Source organism: Lethenteron reissneri, chromosome 62, assembly GCF_015708825.2.
Source record: "Lethenteron reissneri isolate LAM-NWPU_2019-01 chromosome 62, ASM1570882v1, whole genome shotgun sequence".
Lineage (NCBI taxonomy): Eukaryota > Metazoa > Chordata > Hyperoartia > Petromyzontiformes > Petromyzontidae > Lethenteron > Lethenteron reissneri.
The window spans coordinates 5452130-5475156 of record NC_083840.1 but is presented as its reverse complement, the minus strand read 5'-3'; the positions used below and the strand labels follow the sequence as shown (position 1 = coordinate 5475156).

At 46.9% G+C, this 23027-nt stretch overlaps 1 protein-coding gene across 2 annotated transcripts in view; it reads left to right on the top strand.

Moving 5' to 3' along the window:
- The first annotated feature begins 611 nt into the window (after nucleotides 1-611).
- The window catches only part of LOC133358503 (nectin-1-like), a 32755-nt gene continuing 10339 nt past the window's right edge, over nucleotides 612-23027 (top strand). For both annotated transcript variants that reach the window (XM_061576858.1, XM_061576857.1), the window contains exons 1-4: nucleotides 612-808; nucleotides 17443-17787; nucleotides 18801-19133; nucleotides 22360-22477. In XM_061576858.1, the coding sequence (XP_061432842.1) occupies nucleotides 736-808; nucleotides 17443-17787; nucleotides 18801-19133; nucleotides 22360-22477 (869 nt within the window). In that variant the 5' untranslated portion in view covers nucleotides 612-735. The remainder of the gene's footprint in view (nucleotides 809-17442; nucleotides 17788-18800; nucleotides 19134-22359; nucleotides 22478-23027) is intronic.

The window sequence follows — 23027 nt, the reverse complement described above, 5'->3', positions numbered from 1 at the left end:
ACCATCACCACTGACTTCAACATTAATCACCATCACTACCATCACCATCATCACTACCATCATCATCAGCACCATCACCACTGACATCAACATTAATCACCATCACTACCATCATCAACAGCACCATCACCACTGACATCAACATTAATCGCCATCACTACCATCATCATCAGCACCATCACCACTGACTTCAACATTAATCACGATCACTACCATCACCATCATCAGCACCATCACCATCACTACCATCATAATCAGCACCATCACCACAGACATCAACATTAATCACCATCACTACCATCATCATCAGCACCATCAGTGCGGTGTTTTTTTCTGGAAGATTTTGCTGTTTTTTCCAGGATTTTTCTCTTGCGTGTAGTCAATTTTAAGATGCTTCTTGTTCATGTTTTTGTTGCGGTTGCACCCGAGTCAAGCGCCGCACGGCTCACAGGGTTATACCTAATCAATGAAAAAAAATCACCATTGACATCGACATTGATCATGATCACTGTCATCACTTTTGGAGCGAATCGAAAGCCGTCGATTACTCAACCGGGGGAATCGATTCCTCCGCGTCACGTGTCCTCTTCCCCGCTTCGATTGTCCGTTCCCCCTCCTCCTTGCATACAAAGTGAGAGCCAAGAGAGAGGCGAGCGAGCGAGTGACTTCTCGTGTCTGTGTGTGCTGGTGTTGGAGAGAGGAGAGAGAGAGAGAGACAAAGGCGGACGTGCGAGCATGGACACACTCTGCTTTGCGCAGCGCGTGATGATAGCAGTCCATCTGCTGCTCCTCCTGCCTGCAACTCTGGGTGAGTTCGCTGTCAGTTTTTCAGAGTCGTTTTAAAGACAAATGCCATATTCACCGTGACACTCGCTTCAGGTGCGTTGCGTTGTGTGGGGGTCGCAGCTGCACAGGGATTTGTCGACCACACCAGACGGGCTTTTCGCAGAACTGCGTGCCCTTAACTACTTACCTACGGAGTTATCTAGCTACCTACCGAATCGCTTGTGTGCCTGCCTAGAGATGTCAACTACCTCGCCTGGTATGCAGGAGGTCGTGGGTTCGATCTCGACCCTGACGCCTGCTGCTGTATATTTGGAGTTTGCGGTGTCTCTCTCATCATCATCACGGTGACTAGGAGATATCAACTACCTCGCCTGGTGTGCAGGAGGTCGTGGGTTCGATCTCGACCCTGACGCCTGCTGCTGTATATTTGGAGTTAGCGGTGTCTCTCTCTCTCCACGTGGTCGCGTGGATTTTTTTCAAGGTCCTTCGGGGTTTTTTTTTTACCGCTCCACATTTAGGATGGACATCACCACGCGTTTAGAGTTATTTGGCTGCTGTACACTTCCACATGATGACGATGAGCGCACTTCGTTGGGCTATCATTTGTGTTCGCCAGGTCGCTTCTGAAAACAGAGACACAGAGCTCTGTGGAGCCTTACGTGCTATAATAAAAAAAGTTAATAGTTAAGTTACGTTTATAATTACTATTTTGAACCTTATTTTCTGTTCCTCTCTTCCTCCCTGTGTATTTGTTTTTTTAATGTTTGTTACGTGGGAACAACCCCAAACCACTCTGGGACACGGCAGTCAAATTCTGAGTTGTGCATCAGTGCGTGGAGCGAATGTTTCAAAGTCATCGGTTGATGTGTGGCTGCGACTCCACAATCGTAGCTACGCCTGGCCTCGTGCAGCTTTAGGAAGGTCACGTCTTTCTCATATGTTTTATTCCGCAAACTCCCTCGCGTCGTTACATTGCAACATCCTGACGTTCCGGACGGGTTTTTCTTTCCCAGGGGGTCACGAGTTAAGAAATAAAATAAACTCCACAAGGACGAAGTGGCTGGGATGTGCCCACAGAGTCGGGAAGACACTCAGCTGGTATCGCTTGCGAGCCTGGGATTAAAATTCGAAGCGAGGTATCAGTTGCCACAACTCTGCTTAGACCGGGTGGCCCGGGTGACTAAGAGAGTCTAAAACACACTCACTCACTTGCCTGGGACTCTCTCTCTCGAGTGAGAGACATTGAAACGGGTCACCCACTTCAGAGCCAGAGTTCGAAATTCGAAGCGAGGTATCAGCTGCCAAAACTTTGCTTAAACCAGGTTTGGTGAGGGGGGGACGGTGGGTAGGAGATGTTAACTACCTCGCCTGGTGTACAGGAGGTCGTGGGTTGTATCCCGACCCTGACGCCTGCTGCTGTATATTTGGAGTTTGCGTGTCTCTCTCTTTTATCATCATCACGGTGGCCAGGAGATGTTAAGTACCTCGCCTGGTATCAGGAGGTCGTGGGTTCGATCCCGACCCTGACGCCTGCTGCATATTTGTAGTTTGCATCTCTCTCTTCCCTTGGTTGCGTGGATTTTTCTCCGGGTCCTCCGGTTTTCCCCACCACATTTAGAATCAATATTACGTGTTTAGAGTATTAGGCTGCTATACATCTCCACGTGATGATGAGCCACTTCGTTGAGCTATCATTTGTGATAGCCAGGTCGCTTCTGAAAAAGAGCTATATAGCTCAGTGGGTCTTACCTGGTCAAATAATAAGAGTTTAATCGTTTCGTTTTATATGTAGCAGTCATTGGTGACCGGGCGAAGACAATAAACTCGCTCCAATTGACAACCTGGTTTAAATCGATATTGAAACACTCATTTACTTACAACTGCTTATTGTGTGTTTAGTTAGGCGTCCTTCCCCCACACCTACGATTAGCACGCTTGTCTATGTACGGTTCGAGAGAAGTTCAACATACATTCATACATACAACACTGCCCATAGACTCAACACTGCACCATAGACTCAACACTGCCCGTAGACTCAAAACTGCCCATTTTATTTTATTTTATACCGACGTCACTTTACCGAAATAACCAAAGAGTATGGATCCATGCAGTCGCAAAAACTTCAAATCAAGATTACTGCCCATAGACTCAACACTGCCCATTGACTAAACACTGCCCATAGACTCAACACTGCCCATAGACTGCTTTTGTGTGTTTAGTTTGCTGTCCTTCCCCTGCAACATACATACACACACACGTACATACATAATCGCATGCAGTGCCAGAAATCTGGATTTTCAAATCCATTATTTCGGGTTTTTGCCACTTTAGAGTCTCTGGCCTCTGAATGACCTCCCAAATCATTTGTTAGATCTTAAACAGTGGCGCAATTATGATCCTTAACTCAGCCTTTCCTTTGGTAATTGTTAACATTACGGGCAGGGCTCAATGTAAACGAGCATCTTAATCTCAAGAGGAGATCGCCGTCCCAAAGCGGTGGACGCATTTCCACGCTGAACATGTCCATCCCCCTTTTGTTTATCCACTGCTGGATGAAGGCCTCTCCTCTCCCCGTGTGTGTGCATTGGGGAGCGGTAGTGTAGCAGATTAGCACTACGAAACCCAGCAGAAAGCCGTGTTCGATTCCCGCTCACGGCCACCAACACCAGTGATGATTAGCAGAACAAATTATTGGCCTCCCCTAGGTCGACTCGGCCTCAAATGAGTGTGTGAACATCGCCACTGGGGAGACAAAGGCGGCCAGGCGTGGTGCTGGCCACCCACCCCCTCGTGTGGCGTGCCGGCCTTCATTGGTGCTCGCAAACCGCACTTGCCTCCAACATTCCGTTCAGGCTAAGTGGTGGATATTTTATGTTCTTTGTTCTTTCGGTAAAGTCACGTAGAAGGGAACTCATAAAATAATAAAAACAAAACAATAAAATTCTCACCACAAACGTGGTTTTCACACCTGATGATGAGTGCGTGTGTTGCAATCGAAACGTCGTGAGAATTGTATTATGTTTTATTTTTATTATTTTATTATTTCCCTTCTACGTGACTTTACCGAAAGAACCAAGAATATGAATCCCTGCAGTCACGAAAGCTTCAAATCGAAATTTGGTGGATCTTCGTTTGTATTTGTGGGGGTTATTTGAGCATACTTCATTGTGAAGGCGGGGAAGCGTAGACACGAGAGCATCGGTGTAAAGTCCAATAAACTATTCGCATCTTTTTATTTTACAAGATAAGGCCCCACTGAGCTATGTAGCTCATTTTCAGAAGCGACCTGGCAATCACAAATGATGGCTCAACGGAGTGGGCTCATCATCATCATCATCACGTGGAAATGTATAGCAGCAAAATATTCTAAAATACGCGATGTTGATTCTAAATGTGGAGAGAAAACCCGGAGGACCCGGAGAAAAATCCCTACAACCACGGGAAGAAAGCCACCACAAACTCCAAATATACAGCAGGCGTCAGGGTCAAGATGGAGCCCACGGCCTCCTGCATACCAAGCCAGGTAGATAACATGTCGATAAAATCTACCTTACTTCCTTGTCTGCACAGCCAACTTTCATATCCTTGCAGGAGGCAATAACACGTGGTAATCCTGGTCAACACCCATTCAGACACGATTCAATCCCAAGTGCAGTGATTTTATTCACCGTAACAAATTAAAGTTCATGATCATCCCTTCTCAAATTTGAGCTGGTGCTTATCTGATACGACGGTGGAAATTCTGCATGCCTCTGTGGTATGGGGCGAATCGATCCGTAGCGCGACCAGACACTCCTGACTTCCCCTAAATGTGTTACCCATTTTATATGTACGCTGCCGTGTGATGCCCATGAACTCTCCATACAGTTGATTATCTTCGTTACCAAATTACCGTTTCTTTTCTCTGACTTGCAGCTGTTTCGCAGTCGATTACAGACCTCCAAGTTCCGCTTTAATTCTTTCCCCCCACCACCACAATCTGGGTGCCACCCTGGCTAGGAGATGTTAGCTGCCTCGCCTGGTATACAGGAGGTCGTGGGTTCGATCCTGACCCTGACGCCTGCTGTATATTTGGAGTTTGCGTGTCTCTCTCTCTCATCATCACGGTGGCTATGAGATGTTAGCTACCTCGCCTGGTATACAGGAGGTCGTGGGTTCGATCCCGACCCTGACGCCTGCTGTATATTTGGAGTTTGTGGTGTCTCTCTCTCTCATCATCACGGTGGCTATGAGATGTTAGCTACCTCGCCTGGTATACAGGAGGTCGTGGGTTCGATTCTGACCCTGACGCCTGCTGTATATTTGGAGTTTGTGGTGTCTCTCTCTCTCATCATCACGGTGGCTATGAGATGTTAGCTACCTCGCCTGGTATACAGGAGGTCGTGGGTTCGATCCCGACCCTGACGCCTGCTGTATATTTGGAGTTTGCGTGTCTCTCTCTCATCATCATCATCATCAATCACGGTGGCTAGGAGATGTTAACTACCTCGCCTGGTCTACAGGAGGTCGTTGGTTCGATCCCGACCCTGATGTCTGCTGCTGTATATTTGGAGTTTGCGGTGTCTCTCTCGCTCCACGTGGTCGCATGGATTTTTCTCCGGGTCCTCTGGTTATTCCCTCCACATTTAGAATCACGGTGCGTTTTAGAGTTATTAGGTGCGCTATACATTTGCACGTGACGATAAGCCACTTCGTTGAACTTTGATTTGCGATAGCCAGGTCGCTTCTGAAAAAGAGTTATATAGCTCGGTTGGGCTTTACTTGGTTAAACAAAAAAAATAGTTCGTAGTTTTGGCTTTAGGTCTTCGCCTTGTGCCGTAGTTGATCGTCCTCATTTGACCAAATATCCAGCCTCGCCACCACCACCACCACCTCGAATCGCTTTAGGTCTTCCTCTTATCACATCTTTCATTTTGGGTATTTTGGTCGTAGGTAAGGCTACCAAACTTGCCAGTTATGGCCCGGGCAATCTCGGTGTCAGACAAGTCTGCCTCCTATGCACGCGCGTCTCTCGCATTACCCGGTGACAGAATATGCGTTTTTCGATGATATATCAATGATCTCGGCAATAGTGGGCTCGGTGAAAACGGGAACGGGTATTGAACTCGCAAACTTTCGGACAGTGAGGCACATCAACTGAGGGGTCTGCTACCTGCTGTGTTGTCCCTGATCCTGCATACTGCATAATGCACGGGCATAATATGACTTTGAAACCCCCCACCTCCTACGCATTCCACAAGTAGTAACTAATCCCATATCTGCATTTCCCATAAATATGCAAAATTCATCTTGATATGCAAATTCCTTTCTCAAGGCGCCCCTTCCCCCCTCCAACCCAGCTTAAATATACACTGCCAAGCCTGGTGGTGCCCATTCAGACGCGGTCTTTCCGACAGACCTGTTCTTCACCTGAGGACGGCTGCTTGCGTTGTGGCCGAAACGTCGTGAGAATAATTTTATTATGTTTTATTTTTATTATTTTATTATTTCCCTTCTACGTGACTTTACCGAAAGAACCAAGAAGATGAAGCCCACTCAGTTGAGTCATCGAAATTTGTCCCTGATTTGTTTCGAGCCCGGGGGGGGGGGGGGGGGGCATCTTGACGTGCGAGTCAGGTAGCCGTCCACGTGAAATCCACCGGCTCTTTCAAGTCCAGTAATTTGTGTGTGTGTGCGTCACTTGCCTAACAATCCACCGCTCAAGACAAACACTTTCACACGTAGTTCCCTCCCCTCTTGTGATGTTGTGAGACATTCCACTTTCATTTAAACTATACAACTTAAAAAAAAACTGAACAGGTAAGGCCCAACTGAGCTGCTTTATAGCTAGCTTTTTTCAGTCAAGTCACGTAGGTAAAAAAATGAAATTAAAGTTAATAAAAATAAAATAATAAAAAAGATTTTTTTTTATGAATGAAATAAAAAATAAAATAATAAAAATGATTTTTATTATTTTAATTTTTATTAATTTAAATTTCATTTTTTTAAATTAAAGTTAATAAAAATAAAATAATAAAAATGATTTTTATTATTTTATTTTTTATTAATTTGAATTTCATTTTTTTACCTACGTGACTTTACCGAAAAAAGCTAAGAGTATGAATCCTTGCAGTCACGAAAGCTTCAAATCTAGAATGCTATATAGCTTATTTTTCAGAAGCGACCTGGCCATCACGAGTGATAACAGCTCAACGAAGTGGCTTATCAATCACGTGACAATGTGTAGGGGACAAATACTCAATGCGAGTGATGTTGATTTTAAATCTGGACGGAAAACCGGAAGGACCTGCCGAAAAAAACCACGTGACCACAGGGTCGAGAGCGAGAGAGATAACATCCAAAATGTACAGCAGGCGTCAGGGTCGGGATCGAACCCACGACGTCCTGTATACCAGGCGAGGTAGTTAACATCTCATAGCCACCGTGATGATGATGAGAGAGAGATAACATCCAAACTCCAAATGTACAGCAGGCGTCAGGGTCGGGATCGAATCCACGACGTCCTGTATACCAGGCGAGGTAGTTAACATCTCATAGCCACCGTGATGATGATAATGATGAGAGAGAGACACGCAAACTCCAAATGTCCAGCAGCAGGCGTCAGGGTCGGGATCGAACCCACGACCTCCTGCAGACCAGGCGAGGGAGTTAACATCTCCTAGCCACCGTGATGATGATGAGAGAGAGATAACATCCAAACTCCAAATGTACAGCAGGCGCCAGGGTCGGGGTCGAATCCACGACCTCCTGTATACCAGGCGAGGTAGTTAACATCTCCTAGCCAGCGTGATGATGAGAGAGAGACACGCAAACTCCAAATATACAGCAGCAGGCGTCAGGGTCGGGATCGAACCCACGACCTCACGTAGACCAGGCGAGGTAGTTAACATCTCCTAGCCACCGTGATGATGATGAGAGAGAGATAACATCCAAACTCCAAATGTACAGCAGGCGTCAGGGTCGGGATCGAACCCACGACCTCACGTAGACCAGGCGAGGGAGTTAACATCTCCTAGCCACCGTGATGATGATGAGAGAGAGAGAGACACGCAAACTCCAAATATACAGCAGCAGGCGTCAGGGTTGGGATCGAACCCACGACCTCCTGTAGACCAGGCGAGGGAGTTAACATCTCCTAGCCACCGTGATGATGATGAGAGAGAGAGAGAGACACGCAAACTCCAAATATACAGCAGGCGTCAGGGTCGGGATCGAACCCACGACCTCCTGTAGACCAGGCGAGGGAGTTAACATCTCATAGCCACCGTGATGATGATAATGATGAGAGAGAGAGAGACACGCAAACTCCAAATGTACAGCAGGCGTCAGGGTCGGGATCGAACCCACGGCCTCCTGCAGACCAGGCGAGGGAGTTAACATCTCCTAGCCACCGTGATGATGATGAAAGAGAGACACGCAATCTCCAAATGTACAGTAGGCGCCAGGGTCGGGATCGAACCCACGCCCTCCTGTATACCAGGCGAGGTAGTTAACATCTCCTAGCCACCGTGATGATGATGAGAGACACGCAAACTCCAAATGTACAGCAGCAGGCGTCAGGGTCGGGATCGAACCCACGACCTCCTGTAGACCAGGCGAGGTAGCTAACATCTCCTAGCCACCGGCATTGATGTAACTCGCATTGTGACAAACCCTGGGACAAGACAAAAGTGCGGCGTACAGTGCAGTACGGTATTCAGGAGGAAGAGGAGGTTTGCAGGAGGATTTTTTCCCTCTTGTGTTTTTCACAATCTCGTCCTTCGTTTGAGGAAGTGAACTGCCCCACATGTGTGTCCTGTGTGTCATCGGCGGAGCGGGGGAGGGGAAGCGCAACATCTGAGTCGCGTTTCACACGCCCGCCCACACACAGATTGCGAGGCAATATCAACAACGATACAATGTCCACTCCCCCCCCCCTTGCCCGGTTCTATAGCCGTCAGCGGACCGTTTGGGGCCGAGCCGCGTTGTTCATAGCGAGGGGTGTGGGTGGTGGCCAGAACCACCACGCCCGGCCGCCTTTGTCTCCCCCGAGTGGCGGTGTTTTGCACGTCGCATCAGGCGCTCGACTGAGACTGAGTCGACCGAGTAAGGTGGTTGAGGGAGTGAGTGATTGAGTCGGTTGTGGGGAGCGGTGGTGCAGCCGTTAGCGCTATGCTGCGCTACGAACCCGGGTTCCATTCCCGCTCACGGCCAACACCGGTGACGATTATCTGAACCGGTCCCTGGGCCTCTCCTAGGTCGACTCAGCCACAAATGAGTACCTGGTGCGGTGCGTGGTAAACATCGCCACTGGGGAGACAAAGGCGGTCGGGCGTGGTGCTGGTCACCCACCCTCTCGTGTGCCGCTCTGGCTCTGGCATTCATAGGTGCTGCTTGCTAACAGCACTTGCCCCTACAGCCTATTAGGGCTATACGGGGGATCTTTGTCTTTTTCATCTTTGTGTGTCTGTCCGTAAGTGGGAAGCGGTGGTGTAGTGGTCAGCTACGCTGCGCTACGAACCCGGCCACCCGGGTTCGATTCCCACTCACGGTCAACACCAGTGACGATTATCTGAACCGGTCCTGGCCTCCTCTAGGTCGACTCAGCCTGAAATGAGTACCTGGTGCGGTGTGTAATCATCGCCACTGGGGGAGACAAAGGCGGCCGGGCGTGGTGCTGGCCACCCAATTCCCTCGCGTGCCGTGCCGGCCTTCATAGGTGCTCGCTAACAGCACTTGCCCCTACAGCCTGTTAAGGCTATACGGGGGGGTGATCTTTGTCTTTTGTTTTGTGCGTATATTTGTTGAACTTCTTTCGCGCCGTACGTAGCCCACCGTGCTAATCGTATGCGCGGGGGTCAGGTGGTGACCCAGACGGACCGTGGTGGATCATCAACTTCTGTTGCTGTCGACAGCAGCTGATGATGACCGACATCGTGGCCAGAGAGGGCAATGTGGAGTGCCCGCTACCGCGAGACGAAAAAAAATCACTTCCACATTTTCGACGGGAAAATGCGAGTTTGCGTCTTTTTTTGTCGGTGTAAAATGCCGCACGTTGACTGTTTTGCCCTCGGTTTGAGCCAAGTTTTAAAAATATAATGCAGAAGCGTACACTTACGCTTCCTTCACAGCTTTACAAATGTTCCACCAATATTCGGACCCGCGCGTACAACTGCGGCTGCCATTCGCCACTAAAGTTGGCTGTTTTGTCACCACGGTTCTATTGGTGCCAGGCCAGGTGCACCTTGAGGCCACGTGAAGTTGTGAAAAGCCTCGCTGCTGAAAAGAGGTCACGGGACAAACCCTGCAGGTGCCATGGGTTGACTGACTGAGATGACTGGCAGATGCACCACCTGTGCTCCCTAATGTGCCAACTCGCTGCATTTTATCCCGCCCGGCGCTCCGCTCGTTGTTGTGAGCGTCGCTCCTCTGACCTCCGTTGTTGCTGGAGGGCGACTGCCTCCAACTGCCCAGCAGCGTCCTTCGCGAACCTCTTGACACCGCTGGAACCAATCATTGGCAAGTCCACTCAGCTCCACATCCTCCGGTACCGCATCAGTCCATCTCTTCTCTAGCCCGTGCCGTGTCCGTTTAGCCCCCATCTATCTGGCCAAACAGAGGCTGCTTGGCCATGCAGTGGCTGGGAATGCGGGCTACATGACATAGCCAACGCAGCCTTGCCTGCTAGAGGAGCTCACTGATTAGGCTGTGTCCATATCTATGAGGGGGTGGGTGGCCAGCACCACGCCTGGCCGCCTTTGTCTCCCCAGTGGCGATGTTTACAGACCAGGTACTTATTGAAAGGCCGATTCAGCCAAGGGGAGGCCCAGGAACAGTTCAGATATATTTTATTTTACCAGCTAAGGCCCACTGAGCTATATAGCTATTTTTTTTTAAAGTGACCAGGCCACAAATGATAGCTCAACGAAGTGGTGTATCATCATCACGTGTAAATGTATGGTAGCAGCCACATACTTTAAACGATTCTAAATGTGAAGAGAAAAACCGGAGGACCCGGAGAAAAATCCACAGGAACATGGGAAGAGAGACACGCAAACTCCAAATATACAGCAGCAGACGTCAGGGTCGGGATCGAACCCACGACCTCCTATATACCAGGTGAGGTAGTTAACATATCCTCGCCACCATGACACCCATCACCAATGTTGGCAATTAAGAGGAATCAAACTCGGGCCGCTGGGTCCGTAGTGAGTGTGCTAACCGCTGCGCCACGACTTCCTCCTGTATGTACAAAGATCCCCCGTATATCCTTGAATAGACTGCTCAGGCAAATGCTGTTAGCGAGCACCTATTAGGGCTCCTAAAACACACGAGGGTTTTGGTGGCCAAGACCACGCCTGACCGCCTTTGTCTCACATACACACACGGTGTGTATACACCAAAAATATAAAGGATCTGCCATATAGCCTGAACAGACTGTTGGGGCAAGTGCTGTTAGCGAGCAGCACCTATGAAGGCCGGCACGGCACACGAGGATGTGGGTGGAGGAAAATAGTCAACGCGTGGCATTTGACACCTGACAAAAACGCAACTTCCATTTTCCCGTTGAAATGCGGAAGTGATTTTTGTCTCGCGGTAACGGGCACTCCGCATCGCCCTGTCTGGCCACGATGTCGGTCATCATCTTCTGCTGCTGTCGACAGCAGCAGAAGATGATGATCCACCACGGTCCGTCCCTCGGACCGTGGTGTCTGGGCCACCACCTGACCCGTGCCCTCCGATTAGCACGGTTGGCTACGTACGGCGCAATAGAAGTTCAACAAACAAATGCACAAAACAGAAGACAAAGATCCCCCCGTATAGCCTGTAACAGACTGTTGGGGCAAGTGCTGTTAGCGAACAGCACCTAAGAAGTTCGGCAGTGTGGCTCACGAGGGGGTGGGTGGCCAGCACCATGCCCGGCCGCCTTTGTCTCCCTCGTGGCGACGATTTACACAACGCACCAGATACCCCCTTGAGGCCGATTCGACTGAGAATGTATTACGGTGAATAGAATCGCTGCGCTTGGGATTGAATTCTGTCTGTATGGGTGTTGACCAAGATTGCCACGTGTTATAGGCTACTGCAAGGCTACAAAATTTGCTGTGCAGACAAAAAAAAACCAAGCTCATTGATCGGGGGGCGCCAGGGTGGCGAGGAGATGTTAACTACCTCGCCTGGTATGCAGAAGTTCGTCTGTTCGAGCCCGACCCTGACGCCTGCTGTATATTTGGAGTTTGCGTGTCTCTCTCTTTCATCATCATCACGGTGGCTAGGAGATGTTAACTACCTCGCCTGGTCTACAGGAGGTCGTGGGTTCGATCCCGACCCTGACACCTGCTGCTGTATATTTGGAGTTTGCGTGTCTCTCTTTCTCTCCCCGTGGTTGCGTGGGTTTTCTCCGGCTCCTCCGCCTTTCCCCCCCTCCACATTTAGAATGATCACATATTTGGGTGTATTTTGCTGCTGCTATACATTTCCACGTGGTGATGGTGATGATGATTCACCGCTTCGTTGAGATATCAATTGTGATAGCTAAATCTCTTCTGAAAAAGATCCATACATCTCAGTGGGCATCTGCACCCGCGTCTACGCTTCCCTGCCTTCACAAAAACCTGGAATGATGCCCACAAAGATAAAGATCCCCTGTATAGCCTGAACAGACTGTTGGGGCAAGTGCTGTTAGCGAGTAGCACCTACGAAAGCCGCCACTGCACGCAAAGGCGTGGGTGGCCAACACCACGCCCGGCCACCTTTGTCTTCCTAGTTGCCATGTTTACATACCTCGCCAGGTACTCATTTGAGGCTGAGTCGACCTAGGGGAGTCCCAGGACCGGTCCAGATAATTTTCACCGGTGTTGGCAGTGAGCGGGAATCGAACTTTGATCGCCAGGTTCGTAGCGCAGCGCGCTAATCTGCTACACTACCGCTTTCCACACTCACCCATCACACACACACACAGTGGCTTTGCACGCTCTCATTCACACGGATTTCTTCTCACACTGGTCAAATACAGCCTTTAGCCCATGCCATGGAAACTGTTCACCAGTTGTTTGCCATCTCATGTCGCTCTTGATGATGTTGGGGTGAAGGAGAGTGGGGCGGTGGTTAATTGAAAAATGTTTGCTGCCGTTTCCAACGCCGCCGATTTTTACCCCCCACCACCAGTATTATTCGCGTCTTCACACGAAGAAGATCAAGAATCCACGAGAAGAAAAATCTTCTCACCGAACACGGTCAGCCCACGATGCCTGCGCCGTGTCGTTAGAAGAACGTTGCACGGGAGAGGACATCGTAGAGCTACCTCCTGACGTCTCGTGTTCTTCAAGTGACCTCTGGGCCACGCAAAATGAGTAGAGGGCAGCGTTTTCCCAGCCGCTCTGCCATGTGAGAGCGGCGTTCGTCGCGTGCTGGTCAACCCGATATTTTAATTAAACTAAATCTTGTAAAAATAGAGCGACGTACACGCTGGTAGGGGTACACAGTTGGCAGAGAGAAGGCCAATATGTATGTATGTTGAACTTCTCTCGCACCGTACATAGCCAACAGTGCTAATGTATGTATGTTGAACTTCTTTTGCACCGTACGTAGCCGACTGCGCTAATCTGAGGTGCGGGGCAAGGACAACTCGGACACAAAAAGCAGTTCTAAAGAAACGAGTTTTCAATCTAAATTAAAAAAATGGGTACACAGTTGACAAGAATAGGGCTGATAGGGGTACACAGACAGAGATTACTTTATTTAGCCCATGTCTTAACTGCTGCATGCTAAGGTTACATTTATTTGTTAATACATTGAAGACAATAAAAAAGTGACAGGTTTTGAAGTTAGTCAGAAGTTTTTTTTTATCTTTCTTCCTCGGGACGGAAAATGTCGAAAGATGATGGCTTGCTCAATCTGACCGGAGCAGCGTGCAAAACGTTTAATACATTATTTGGCGGTGGTAATGCTGCTGCCGCGTTTCACAAGAGCAGCTAAAACACACATGTACGTGCTATGGAGGAAGCCCAATGCCTGAAACGTTGTCTGTTACAGGGACTTCTCTACTTACGAACATTCGACTAACGAACTTTTAGAGATACAAACAACCCAGTTGCCCGTCCGGACCGAGAGTCGTAAGTTCAGCATACGTGCAATAGATGGCGGTGGTGGCATCTACATCTGCAGAACGTGAAGAACCAGTGGCATCTACATCTGCAGAACGTGAAGAACCAGTGGCATCTACATCTGCAGAACGTGAAGAAATAGTGGCATATCAATCTGCAGAATGTGAAAAACCAGTGGCATCTACATCTGCAGAACGTGAAGAACCAGTGGCATATCAATCTGCAGAATGTGAAAAACCAGTCGCATCTACGACTACAGGAGATTTTCCAACTTTTAAAGCCATTCCCCCATGTTTAGTGTAGATGCCATACAACATGTTTGTAATCAACAAGAGTAAACAAACGAATCGACTTTCGAATAGACCTCTGGAACCTAACTCGTTCGTAAGTAGAGGAGTCCCTGTTATATAGATTGTTTTTCTTTAAAAACCACAGACACGGGCACTGTGATCGATGACTGTGTTGAGTTTTTGCTGTGTGATGTTCAGTTTGTTCTACCCCCACCGCTCCACCTCCCAACCCCCTTCCAATAAAAAAAGATGATCAAACTCGTGCCGCTATTGATGGGACATCGCGAGAAGTCGCTGTTGATCACGCAGTCGAAACCCAGATTAGTTTTCATTGGAGTTTACGTGAAGTTGGCGTTCGACGGCACGGAGGGGTTTGGTTTTTGCGTCGCAGTCATCGGTCGGCGGGCTGAGACCGTCAATTTGTAACACTTGAGAGCGCTGTTTGATCACGGATATACTCTTTATGAGTCTATTGATATCTATAGAAGTAAATAGAATACAAAATGTATGTTTTTACGAAAATAAAAAAAACATTTAGTGAAAACATGTTTTTTTAGTTATAAATATATAGAATAAAAAATGATAGTAAAAATATTTATTGAAAAATAATTCGTGTAAAAATATAGTTATATATTTGATATATAAATATATAAAATAAAAAACAATTATATATACTTTAAATATTTCATATATAAATATATATTAAAAAAATTCTTAAATCATTTATATACAGGGTACCCCATAAGTCTGGAACCATAGCAAAAATAACACAAAAAGGCAATAATAACGCCTTTATTCACAGAACGTGCTCAATGTGTCCTCTGACTCCGATTTCCTATGAGTAGAATTATCTGGACTCGTTCTTCCTTACACAGAGACATCTTGGGCCTATAAAAATAAACACATACGAATTCGTTATTTTCCCCTATGATTTCAGACTGATGGGCCACTCTGTATTTAATATATAAATATATAAAAAAATTTATATGAAAAAAATCTCATTTTCGTAAATGTATAATTTTGTATTATATATTTATATGTTACTACCGCGTACCCTCCACGGAACTATATAACTTTTTTTCATAAGCGGCCTGGCTACCACAAATGATAGCTCAACGAAGTGGGCTTATCATCATCATCACGTGGACATTCTTAGTGGCAGGCAAACACAATGGTGACGTTGATTCTAAATGTGGAGGGAAAATCCGGAGGGCCCACAGAAAAATCCACTGTAGAGGATTTTATTTATAGGCACCTCAATACAAAAACATTGAAAGACGCCGTACATTCTTTATCGCATAACCAACATAAAATATTAACAAAAATTTACACATTTAAAATATATAAAATAATTCTAAGTAATATTTAAGTATTTTATCATCTCCACTGATAAATTAAGGGAGCCGTCAATGCTGTTATGGTTAGCGCAATGGGGCCACGGTGGCTAGGAGATGTTAACTACCTTGCCTGGTATACCGGAGGTCGTGGGTTCGATCACGACCCTGACGCCTACTGTATATCTGGAGTTTGCGGAGTCTCTCTTCCCGTGATTGTGTGGATGTTTCTCCACGTCCTCCGGTTTTTCTCTCCACATTTAGAATACAAATCACGTATTTTAGAGAATTCAGCTGCTATAAATCTCCACGTGATGATGAGCCACTTCGTTGAGATATCATTTGTGATTGCCAGGTCGCTTCTGAAAAAGAGCTACAGAGGTCAGTGGGTCTTTACTGGTACAAAAGAATTGTTTTCACTTTCGATGGCATTAGCAAGTAATTGCAGGGCTGCACCTTTACCTCCATAATATCTGTCTTAGCTTGTGCGAATGTACACATATACAGTTAACTTGGGTGCCTCTCTCTGTCAAGGGGTTCCTAGTGACCATGTCAGAGATACTAGAACAGCAATGGTGAGATTCTGAGTTCCAATTACTGGGTTAGGGTGTGTCTGGTTTTGGGGCTCATAAAGGGCTGTGTCGGAAAATCTTAGGACAAGCGCTGGGATTCAATCTCTGGCTATCTCTCCATTAACAGTATTTTTCTAAAATTATAATCCCGCTTGTTTACCAGCAAAGCCTTGCCGAGTCTCAATACTCTTTTTCAGGAGGGTCCTGCCAAAGCTTTTTTCTGGAGAGGAGGACGACGATGATGCTGATGTTGCTGCGTGTGTGTGATCCCAATTGATAAAGAGTCTGGATACTTTTCCAGTAGCCATCTCAGTCAGACAACGCGTGGCACCTGCTGGGTCTGTCCCGTGACCTTCTGCTAGCTGCGAACTTTCGACACTTCACGTTATGGCCTCAACGTTGCACCTGGCCTGGCACAGGTGCCATGGTGACGTCACCGCCACTTCGTGGTGAATGGCGGTGGCTGTGTGCTGACTGAAAGCACTTGTCCCAATATCCTGTGTAGGCTACACGGGGGATCTTTGTCTTTGTGTGTGTATGTGTGTTTCTGTCTTTGTGTGTATGCACGTATATGTCTTTGTATGCTGGCTGAAAGCACTTGTCCCAAACCCTGTGTAGGCTACACGGGGGATCTTTGTCTTTGTATGTGGATGTGTTTATGTTTTGTAGTGGTTAGCATGCTGCGCTACGAACCTGGCTACCCGAGTTTGATTCCCGGTCACGACCAACACCGGTGACGATTATCTGAACCGGTCCTGGGCCTCCCCTAGGTCGACTCAGCCTAAAATGAGTACCTGGTGCGATGTGTAAACATCGTCACTAGGGAGATAAAGGCGGCCGGGCGTGGTGCTGGCCACCCACCCCCTCGTGTGCCGTGCCGGCCTTCATAGGTGCTGCTCGCTAACAGCACTTGCCCCAACAGCATGTTAAGGCTATGCGGGGAATCTTTGGCTATGTGTGTCTGTATGTGTATGTCTTTGTATGCTGGCTAAAATCACTTGTCTCAATACCTTGTGTAGGCTACACGGGGGATCTTTGTGTGTATATATTTGTGTGTATGTCTGTGTACGTATATGTCTTTATGTGTATGTCTTTGTGTTTGTGTATGTCTATGTGTGTATGTCTTTGTGTATATGTGTGTATATATGTCTGTGTGTATGTGTGTGTATATGTGTGTATATATGTGTATATGTGTGTATGTCTTTGTGTATATGTGTGTATATGTCTGTGTATATGTGTGTATGTCTGTGTATGTCTGTGTATGTGTATATGTGTGTATGTATGTGTTTATGTCTGTGTATATGTGTGTATGTATGTGTATATGTGTGTATGTATATGTGTATGAGTGTATGTCTTTGTCTCTTTGCCTGTGCAGGTGCCCAGAGTGTTACATCGGAGATCGAACACGACAGTGAAGCGTCTGGTGGGAGCGGAGGAGACGTGAAGCTGCGCTGCGTCTACACGGGAAGCGAGACCGTCATCCAGATAGGATGGGTAAAGGAAACAACTCAGGAGCCTGTGTACATAGCAAGTCGCCAGAATGATCAAAGTGAAATAAATGATAAGTTAAAAGGGCGCCTGACTTTCCTTGGCCACGGAAACAACAATGCCACCATCTCAATCCGCGCGCTGCGCGCCTCGGACAGCGGCTCCTACATCTGCACATTCACGACAACAACAAAAGGGACTAAGGAGGTGAAGATCAACCTCATCGTGGTCGGTGAGTTCAATCGGTAACGAAGTGGTTAGCTTCATTTACGAGGTTAACGAGAAAATAAAGTGGTTCATGTCGTTGTTCAGAATCTTTGACTGAGGCCACAGGAGGAGGAATCCGATGAGCTATAAAGCTCTTCTTTCACCACCGTCCAGTAGGGGTGGGCCAGACCACCCCCTGTATGGCAGGTGAGGTAGTTAACATCTCGCCACCGTGGCAACACCCTCCTGAAAATAGGGTAAGGGGCCATCCATTTAGTACGTACGGTGCCGGCCATAAATGACGTCACGCACCGAGGGGGGGGGGTCAGACATTTGTAACGAGGGGGGGGGGTGTTTGAGAAATGTGACGTCACATCAAAATGCGCAACTTTATATAAATATAGAAAACATGTTCTACTTAATTAAATAGACTTTTTAATAAATGTTTTCTCCTACAACATCAGAGTGCAGCGACACATTAAATACGCACTACCATGACAATAGTTTAAAGCGATTTTAAGCATGCTTTATTTTAGGTGGGGGGGCAGAGCTTTGTGACGTCATATTTGAGGGGAGGGGGGTCTGACTTTTTGTGACGCCGTGTGACGAAGGGGGGGGGGGGGGGTCAAAAATCGTCCAAAATCGCGTGACGTCATTTATGGACGGCCCCTAATCTGTTCGACTGGCTTCAGTACACAACTTAATTATTTAATGCAGCCGGCGGTGGACAATCTGTTTGCTTAAACACGTTAATATTATTACATTTTTATATTATTAATTTGCCAGGCTCTCATAGGGACATTCGATCTTCGTTCCCACGGTCGCTTCAGGGTGGATTCATTGACATGCTAATTTCTCTGCTCCAGCAGCGGCCCCAGCAGACCCACCTCTCTCTCTCTGCCCCCCCCCCTCTCTCCATTTAAGGCCTCGACACAGAGGCATTGGGTCTCTGACAACGATGACGATGATGATGACGACGACAACAAACCCAGACACTGTGCTCACGACCTCCGCCGGTTTGCGTCGCCATTGTTTCAGTGACACCAGAGGTGACGTTGGTGTTGGGCCCGGCTCCCCTGGTGTCTGGTCGCGGGGCATCTCAGCTGGCGGCGACGTGCGTAGCGGCCAACGGGAACCCCGCGGCGAAGATAGCCTGGACTCTGAAGAACGTCTCGGGAAGCCACTTTGTCTTTGAAGCCCTGAAGGATGACGCGGGCACCATCATCGATCACAAAAATAGCTCCATCAGCGTGACGCGGGAGCTGCGGTTGGAGCCGACGAAGGAGATGAACAAAGCGTCGCTCGCGTGCGTCGTGACGCAGTCCGGGAACGTCAATCAGATCGAGAAGATCGTCGCTCTCAATGTGCACTGTGAGTGGTGTTTCCCACCATTCCGTGGTGCCTAGGAGATGTTAACTACCTCGCCTGGTATACAGGAGGTTCTTGGGTTAGATCCCGACCCCTGATGCCTGCTGTATATTTGGAGTTTGTGCGTCTCTCTTTCTCCCCCCCCCCCCCCCCCATGGTCACGTGGACTTTTGCTCCGGGTCCTCCGACTTGTCCCCTCCATATTTAGAATCACCATCACCATGCGTTTAAGTTATTTGGCTGCTATACATTTCCATGCGATGATACGCAATTTCGTTGAGCTATAATTTGTGATAGCTAGGTTCGTAGGTTGATTCCGAAAAAGAGCGATGTAGCTCAGTGGGCCTTACCTGGTAAAATAAAAATAGTTTCGTTTATAGTTTTTACAGAGTATTGGTAAGCACAAGACGATGTACCACTGCATACAGATAATACGGGGTGAAGGCACAGCCCTGCAATTGCTTGCTCACACCACTGCTGACAGAAGGACCTCCCACCCACTCGAGAGAAACTTGGCCTACTCTTCCACACAAACCAGATGACTTGGAAAAGGTGGGGGGGGGGGGGTACCCAAACTTAATCCCTGCGTTTGAACACTGCTGGGGACCCCCAGTGGCAGCTGTCCCTATGTGGCACAAGGTGTATGCAGTGCTGGCCTACAAATGAGAAGTTAGTCTGCCAGTACTGGGCGATGATATCGTTTCACGCTTAAAATGTACCAAGTGCTTTACCAGCCCCGACAATTGGTCCGTTTTTAAAGCTCCACTTAAATCTATGTATATTGAACTTTTTTCGTGCACCGTACGAACGTACGAAGTCAACCATGCTAATCGAAGGTGCGGGGTGGGGGGGCAGGACAACAAACTAAACACAAAATAGCTGTTTATAAAGAAATTAGTTTGAAATCTAGATTTTAAAGTACACGGCTTACAGTGGCTTCCTAGTATAGGAAGGAAGAGCGTTCCAGACGGCCGCAGAAGCGCATCTGAAAGCGCACGACGCAGTGACCACCGTCTTTGTTCGATGGCTTAGCCGAAAGACCTTGCTGCTGCTGCGAGGATGACCACTGAAGTTCACGTGATGATGATGGTTTATGCTCCTTGACGAGATCGGCGAGGTATTGTGGTTAATTTATGGCGAACACTTTGTGTGTGCAATGAGTGCGACCTTTAAATCATGTATTCGTTGTCAACAACCGGTTGCCAATGCAGCTCCGTCGGCACTGCACGGACATGCAGTAAATTATAATAACTAAAGGAATGTAGCAAGTCGTTGGTGTTCACACCGTTTATGATGTTCAGGGCAATCACGTAGGACGGCGCGATGTTTCACAGACATAGTCTGCGGTAGTTTCACAATGGGGGGGGGGTGGGGGTCGATGTTGCTGTGTGCGTGTCTCTCATAGACTTAATGTTAAAGGGTCAGATAGACTTAATGTTAAAGGGTCAGATAGACTTAATGTTAAAGGGTCAGATATACGTAATGTTAAAGGGTCAGATATGCTTAATGTTAAAGGGTCAGATAGACTTAATGTTAAAGGGTCAGATAGACTTAATGTTAAAGGGTCAGATATACTTAATGTTAAAGGGTCAGATAGACTTAATGTTAAAGGGTCAGATAGACTTAATGTTAAAGGGTCAGATATACTTAATGTTAAAGGGTCAGATATACGTAATGTTAAAGGGTCAGATATGCTTAATGTTAAAGAGTCAGATATGCTTAATGTTAAAGGGTCAGATATACTTAATGTTAAAGGGTCAGATAGACTTAATGTTAAAGGGTCAGATATGCTTAATGTTAAAGGGTCAGATATACTTAATGTTAAAGGGTCCCATAAATGTAATAGATAGATAGATAGATCGTTTATTGTCATTGTCACCAGTACAACGAAATTTAAAATGCTCACCAGTCAGGGCATCATTCATAAATTTAAATTAAATAAAACAAGAAAATACAAATAAAATTAAATGAAAGATAATCAATTTATACTATATATAAAAACAGCCCAAGTATACCCACATACCCACATAAGGTTACATTTTGTCATTGCACATCTCTATTTCACAGTCAATTGTAAACACTATTACTTAATAATTAATTAGCATTATTGAGTGTGGTGATCGCTGTAGGATAAAAGCTCTGTTTGAATCTGTTTGTCCTTGTTTTGACTGATCTGAATCGTCTGCCTGATGGCAACAGCTCAAACAGTGAGTGTCCAGGGTGAGAAGAGTCCTTTATAATGTTCTGTGCGTTTTTGATGCAACGTGAACTGTGTAGTTCTTCCAGTGTGGGGAGATGGCAGCCGGCGATCTTTTGGGCTGTGTTGATGACCCTCTGGAGCGCTTTCCTCTGAGCCACTGTGCAGCTGGTGTACCATACACAGATGCAGTAATGTTAAAGGGTCAGATATACTTAATGTTAAAGGGTCAGATAAACGTAATGTTAAAGCGTCAGATATACTTAATGTTAAAGGGTCCCATAAATGTAATGTTAAAGGGTCAGATATACTTAATGTTAAAGGGTCCCATAGACGAATGTAACATGTTTGTTCTAATTTGGACCATGTCGCCAAATCAGAGTATTTATTTACCCTGGAGGAATCCGATGAGCTATAAAGCTACTTTTCACAGATGTCCAGTTAAGGGCATGGGGTTGCAACGTTACAACAACAAACAGTACAAAAACAGTAGAGTATTTCAAAGTACAAGAAAGTTAAACAATTCATCCAAACACAAACACATACAAGTACAACTGAACCATCCGCATCCTACCAGGCGAAGCCCACTGAGGTATTGACTTTTGTTTCAGAAGCAGACAGGCGAAAAGTTTTGTGCGGTGAAAGCACCTGTGGTATTCAAGTATAAAATACGATATGAGCTTGATTTGAAGCTTTCGTGACTGCAGGAATCTCTTTGGTTCTTTTGGTAAAGTCACGTAGGTATAAAATAAAAATAAATCACGACGTTTCGGGTGCACAACAAGCGTCCATCATCAGGTGGGAAAGCATGGTCTGCTGCTGAGGCAGACTGTTTTAAAAGGTTTGAAATGGGTGTAGCTCAAGGGTCATAAAGAAGTGGCCGGGGCTAGTAATGTTAATGTGAGAAATTGGCATGTAACTTTATGAACGTTTACACCAACAAACAACAACAAACACAACACGGAAACACGACAGGAGTAGTAGTGGTGGCGGCGGTGACGAGGGCAGTTTTGCGTATTCTACCATTCGCAGACAAGCCGAAGGTGACGACGATCAGTGGAGTCACTGGCCCCATGCAAGAGGGAAGCACCAAGGTCACTCTCACCTGTCTTGCCGACGCCAATCCCAGCGCCAAGTACTCGTGGATGAGGTGAGGGTTCTGGTGTGTCGGTAAGGTTGCCACCATGTCGTTTCTCACGATGCGATCTGATACAGTGGCTTGGAGATGTTAACTACCTCGCCTGGTATACAGAAGGTCTGGGTTTGATCCCAACTCTTGACGCCTGCTGTGTACTTGGAGTTTGTGTGTTCTCTCGTTTCCCGTGGTCGCGTGGATTTCTCTCCGAGTCCTCCGGTTTTTACTTCCACGTTTAGAATCAACATCACGTGTTTAAAGTCATTTGGCTGCTATAAATTTCCACGTGGTGATGATGATGATAAGCCACTTAGTCAGGCTATCATTTTTGATAGCCGGGTTGCTCGTGAAAAAGAGCAACATAAGCTCAGTGGGGCCTTACCTGGTAAAATAAAAAGTTTTAATTTTCGTAATTAATTGCCACGTTTTGATCACGTGACAAACCCTTACTAAATTGGCTGTGTCAGGTGGTGGTGGCACGTTTAACGACACATTCACACCTACGCAATGAAACCCAAAAATTTTATTATTAAAATGATATTGCTTGTGAAATTTATTTTGGATA